This window comes from Lynx rufus, unplaced genomic scaffold, assembly GCF_022079265.1.
Source record: "Lynx rufus isolate CCGP_SWC_20201006 ecotype Redwood Valley unplaced genomic scaffold, mLynRuf1.p SCAF_6, whole genome shotgun sequence".
Lineage (NCBI taxonomy): Eukaryota > Metazoa > Chordata > Mammalia > Carnivora > Felidae > Lynx > Lynx rufus.
In genome coordinates this window covers 22,570,840-22,576,839 of record NW_025814878.1, presented here as the reverse complement: position 1 = coordinate 22,576,839, position 6,000 = coordinate 22,570,840, and the positions used below count along the sequence as shown (strand labels likewise).

At 43.4% G+C, this 6,000-nt stretch overlaps 1 protein-coding gene across 2 annotated transcripts in view; it reads left to right on the top strand.

Moving 5' to 3' along the window:
• Positions 1-412: 412 nt before the first annotated feature.
• PEX7 (peroxisomal biogenesis factor 7) overlaps positions 413-6,000 on the top strand; it is a 77,930-nt gene continuing 72,342 nt past the window's right edge. For both annotated transcript variants that reach the window (XM_047102523.1, XM_047102522.1), the window contains exons 1-3: positions 413-636; positions 2,405-2,462; positions 3,365-3,515. In XM_047102523.1, the coding sequence (XP_046958479.1) occupies positions 507-636; positions 2,405-2,462; positions 3,365-3,515 (339 nt within the window). In that variant the 5' untranslated portion in view covers positions 413-506. The remainder of the gene's footprint in view (positions 637-2,404; positions 2,463-3,364; positions 3,516-6,000) is intronic.

Sequence of the window (6,000 nt, the reverse complement as noted above, 5' to 3'; positions counted from 1 at the left end):
CCAGGCTCTGAGCTGTCAGCACAGAGCCCCACGCAGGGCTCGAACTCACGAACCGCGAGATCATGACCTGAGCCTAAGTCGCCGCTTAACCGACTGAGCCACCCAGGCGCCCCTAACTTGTCTTATTTTATAATCACCAGAAATACCTCCTGATGTCAGTCTTCCAAAATCACAACGAATAAATAAAACCCCCAAAACGCGTAGTAAAGGCTAACATGCTAAAACAAAAGTTGTCACCCTAACCCTAGAATCACACTGCCTCGTTAGGTCTAATACAAGATAGGTGGCGCAAATCACTTTGTTTTGCCCAAAACAAAGATGGACTCCGTAGCAGTCAGAGCCCTTTCCTTTCCGGACCAATCGAAATCCAGCATTCAGGGCGCCGGGTGTCCTCACTTCCGCCTCGTCTTCCTGGGTCTCTAATTTGGCGAGTCGGGACTGTCCGCCTCTGATCCGAAACGGCTGTGGCAGCGCCAGGGCGGCGAGGCCCAGAAGCGGCGGGCGGGATGAGCGGGGCGCGCGTCGGAGCGGTGCGGACGCTGCGGGTGCCGGGCCGCCATGGCTATGCGGCCGAGTTTTCCCCGTACCTGCCGGGCCGGCTGGCCTGCGCCGCCGCGCAGCACTATGGCATCGCGGGTGAGGCCGCGCAGCGCCGCCGGGGCGGGGGCGGGTTCCAGCCGAACCCCAGCTTCACCCTGCGGTGGGAAAGCACTTCCGACAGTAGACAGTGCCACAAGTGTACACCAGGGGGAGCCGAGGAGCGCGCGAATTCTGGCTTCCTCCTTTGTCCATTGTGGGGAGTGGGTCTGGGTCTATGATCCTTTTCAGTTACGTTGCGGAAGTAGCATCTGGGAGGTGCCTGCTGGCCCATACCCTTATTCCTTAGGGCACCTCCTCCACCTCCACCTGACCCCCCAATCCCACCCCCAGGCACACGCTTCCTGCCTTGAGCGGGCTCAGCGGATGTGACCCCTCTGGCCATTCGGACGGGACCGACAACACTTGTAAAGGGGACGGTCCGCAGGGTCACCCGAGTACCTGCTAATGGGTCCACCTTCCTCACAGTCTGCATCCGGGCTGTGGGTCGTAAGAAGGATGGCCTTGAGCGAACGCTTGGAGTCTCCCCACAATTGCCATCATGAAATTGATCAAGTTCTGCCCCTACCTCTTGTCTCAGGAGGAATACACACATTTGCAAGTAGTTGGAGGTTCAAGTTAACTCGTGCGCGCTTTCTGTCTCTTTTGTAATGTTTTTTTTTTTCCGAGAGAGAGAGAGCCCCTGAGCAGGGGTGGGGGCAGAGAGAGAGAGGGAGACTGAGGATCCTATAAGCAGGTTATGTGCTGTCAGTGCAGAGCCCCATATAGGGCATAAACCGGGAGATCATGACCTAAGTGGGATGCTTAACCAACTGAGCCACCCAGGGACCTCAAGTTCACTGTCTCTTTTCAAGGACTAGATTGGAAGGTGGGATTCCATTCTTAAAATTTCTTCTTTTAACTTAAAGCTTGCCTGTTATTTATGCACAGAAGCTCTGTGAAATAATTCATTGCATAACGTCAGCTTTTGATAGTTGTTTTTCTTTGGCCCTAGGGCGGAAAAAAAATGGTATGATTTCTAAAATTCAGAAGGCAAGAAATATTTACTTATATTTTCACCACTTAGCTCTTACTGCTTGCACTGTTTCATTCAAGTTTATAATACTTACCCACCAGTTAGGTTGAAACTCATGAGTTTGATACTTTAAATCCTTTGTAAAAACGTACAAGGAGGTGTTTTTTTTTTAAATCCTGTTTAAATTGAGTGTTTTTCCTCCCTCAGTCTATATAACAAATACATCTTTTAAAATATGCTTGTCCCTTAGAAAAATAATTCATTTTGGGTAGATAACTAACCTACTCAGTACTTTACCATCTAGTATGTGGTAAATTCCACCAGGTATTTTGTTTTAAAATCCCATGCTGAATGTATTTCAGATTTATTAGTAAGGCACTGTGATGTAGTAGAAGGAGCAGAGCTTCTGGAATCTGTAAGCCAAAGGTTTCTTGCTTGGAAATAGGGTTTATGACACCTATTTGGGAGGTTTATGTGCCTGGCGGCCTGTCTGGCCATAGAATATTAATTCAGATATCTCTCCCCCCCCCCCTTTTAGGGCTGTGTCTGGGTCCCAAGCATAGGTGAGATGTTTAATATTTCATGGTTGAGGTGCAATATAGAAAAACAGAAATGGAGCGCACAGTCCTGATCAGTTTGTATACACGGTCTCAATAACTGTAGGGAGAAATTTGTGGTAGTAAAATTAGGTACTCATTCCTCAGCAACCTCCCCCCACCCCACCCTTCACCTTAGCTGTTCCCCTGGCAAGTTCAAAAGCATGATCTTGATTTTTTTTTTTTTTCTCCTTAGGCTGTGGAACCCTTCTAATATTGGATCAAAATGAATCTGGGCTTAGACTTTTTAGAAGGTAAGGTGGCTCTAATGGTTAAACTTACAGGTATTCTCTTTTGCTACCAAAGCCTTAATATAATTAGATTTTGAATCTTTTTGACCAGTAAAATATTTTTTCATTTTTAAATTTGTGGTAGAAAAGAAACTTCAGCATTTGCATATATAGAACTTATTTTTGCCAGTAAACTGTGATTATGTCATTTTTCTTCTAAAGCCCTTGTCTCTTAGTGTTCATTTATAAAGTAGAAAACTTTAACATAAAAAAATGTAAACTAGTTAGTATACTGTGTGACGTTTCTAACTTTGCTGTCTTCTTCACATAGTTTGGGTTAATTCATTCAGGAGCTAATTATCCATTTTGTGAGTTACCTAGCACTGCTTTCCGTTTCTTGTTTCTATGGCTGTCTTGACTGTTGGACTCATTAACACCTCCATCTGGGTTAGTCAATGTCAGAGAAAGGAAAGGAAACTCTGTCATGAGATCATGACCTGCTCACAGCTCAGGCGAAATTTTATGTGGGAAGTTGAAATTCTTGGTCTAAATTAGTATTCTGAAGTGCTTGCTGCTCCCTCCTGTGAACCACACAAAAACCCCCCAAAAAACGCAAAACATTGAGCACCCAGGTATGGCGTCCTGCCCTCATAAATAGCGCCAAATTTCTAAATGGGAGACCGAATTTTAATCCAGCTCCACAGTTTTCTTGCTGTATGACCTGGGATGTTCCTGTCACATCTCTGAACTCATTTCTGGGTCTGTCAAGTTCTAGCTCTATTTCTCTTCCATAGTTGTGAAGACCATGTGAGATAATGGGTGTTAAAATATGTGATAAACTTGAAAGACTGTAAAATTATGGTTCCTATTTTATGTTCAGCTGCCTGTGCAACCAGATTTTTTTTGTTTTACTTTTCCTGGTGTAGCTTTGACTGGAACGATGGTTTGTTTGACGTGACCTGGAGTGAGAACAATGAACACATCCTGGTCACCTGTAGTGGCGATGGCTCGCTGCAGCTCTGGGACACGGCCAAAGCCGCAGGACCACTGCAGGTCTACAAGGAACACACTCAGGAGGTAGGAAGGCAAGTCTTTCTGGGCTGATTGGTTTTGTTTTAGATGAAATCCATTTGGGGATGGAAACAAGGGGACTGGAAGTTTAAGCTTTAGTATTTCTTGCATATGGTAGATGTCATTTGTTATTTGATTATTCCGACATTAAGTACATCTTGCCCTAGGGAGCTAAGAAAGAAGGAAAGGTCAAGCTTCTTCTTAGGCAGTAAAAACGCCCCCAGTAGTAGGTATGCTGTAGCGCTGTTTCCTCCAGAAGAGGCCCATCTCTTTCTTCCCGCTGTAGGGTATGCTTGCCCTATCCCGCCTTAAGGAGGAAGTAGGCAGACTTTTCACCAAGGCATCACAAGATTGCCTTTAGGGCCGCAGTAAGGTTCCTAGGGATTTTCAGAATATAGTGGAGCAAGAGCATCAAATGCAGATTATGAGACAGAGCTTACTGAGGAAATTTGAAATCTAAACCAGTCCATGTATCTAGGTTCTGTGTGTATGTATACGGGTAGCACAGAAGATAGTTTGGTTTTCATATCCTTTAGATAAATACCCAGTAGTGCCATTGCTGGGTCGCAGGGTAGTTCCAGGTTTCATTTTCTTGAGGAACCTCCATACTGTTTTCCAGAGCGGCTGCACCAGTTTGCTCTCCCACCAACAGTGCAAAAGGGTTCCCCTTTCTCTGCATCCTCGCCAACATCTGTCGTTGCCCGAGTTGTTCATTTTAGCCATTCTGACAGGTGTGAGGTGATGAACCACTGGGTTCTGCTCCTGAAACCAGTACTACACGGTATGTTAACTAACTTGAATGTAAATAAGTAAATTAAAAAAAAAGAAAATAGTTTGGTTCTCAGTCATATAAAAATACAAAGGTTTTTTTTTTTTTTTTTAATTTTTTTTTTTTCAACGTTTATTTATTTTTGGGACAGAGAGAGACAGAGCATGAACGGGGGAGGGGCAGAGAGAGGGAGACACAGAATCAGAAACAGGCTCCAGGCTCTGAGCCATCAGCCCAGAGCCTGACGCGGGGCTCGAACTCACGGACCGTGAGATCGTGACCTGGCTGAAGTCGGACGCTTAACCGACTGCGCCACCCAGGCGCCCCTACAAAGGTATTTTTAATGAATGTGATGGGAAAGACATTCCCTTACGGTGTTTTGCCTAAAATGTTTCAAAATTTCCCTCAAAGTAGCCGTAGATCTTTCAGTTTTACTTTCAGATTTGTGTCTAGCACAGTACCTGGCCCATAGAAGGCCTTCAAAGGATGCTTGTTAAATGCAAGAATATTAGTCGTTTGTGATAAAAAGATTAGTTGTGTGAAGATTCCAGAGTGTTAAGAGAGTGGGTTAGGAGTGACATTCAAGGTGACATATACTCAATTTAAGGTTTACATCAACATCTAGTTCCCAATGTGCTCATTATAATTTTTGAAAAATAGTTAACATTTGTCTTCATTGTCAAATAACGGGCTTATCAATTTGCTTAACTTTTTTGAAAAAAGATTTGACCCACTTCAAGTTCTTGGTTATGAAAACTTAACCTTTGAACTAAGTATGCAGCTATTCATATTTCATTGTGGAGGAAGTGTATTTAGCTATACATTTTGTAGTAAAAATGTGCCATGTGGCTAAGACCTTGCTTACTTTAAGAACATCAATGAATGGAGTGCCTGGGTGGCTCAATTGGTTAAGTGTCCAACTTTGGCCCAGATCGTGATCTCACGGTTCGTGAGTTTGAGCCTCGCACCGGGCTGTGTGCTGACAGCTCAGAGCTTGGAGCCTGCCTCGCATTCTGTGTCTCCTAGTCTCTCTGCCCCTCCTCGCCACCCCCCTCAAAAATAAATAAACATAAAGACATTTTTAAAAAAATTTAAAAAATCAATGATTGACTCTTGTGATATGATAGAAGTTGAAAAGTTTACAATGATGGATGCCCATAAAAAATATTAATGCAGAATGACAATGAGTCATGCATTTAATACCAGTTTGTTCCCTTTAGAAATTGCATTTATGTTTAAAATGGAACAACAGACTTGTCAGCTGAAGGGATCTATCTTTCTTTCCTTTTTCCCTCCCTCCCTCCCCCCGTTGCTTCTTTCTTCCTTTCTTCCGGGGCATAATTGAACTTGATATATTTCCTTGTGTGTATTTAGTCATGCTTAGCCATTTTTTCTGGATTAGGTTACTGCAATAAGATTTTTCTTAAAATCTAGAATAAATTTAAAGCATCCCCTCCTCCATAGAATTGTGATTATGGGGAAAAATAATTTCCAGTTATGTGTCAGTGAGTCTTGTTGGATTTTACTATGAATAGGATGTAATATCCTTCACTACTTTTCACTACTATGTTTGAAAAGCATTCACTTTTTTTTCTTTTTCTTTCTGTTTTTTTTTTTTTTTTTTTTTACTTTGTTTAGTATTTTAAAGTTTTAACTTGTATTTAAAAAGCTAGATCTGTCCGTACTGGTAGCACATGTTTTGTGCCAGGCATATGCTAGTCT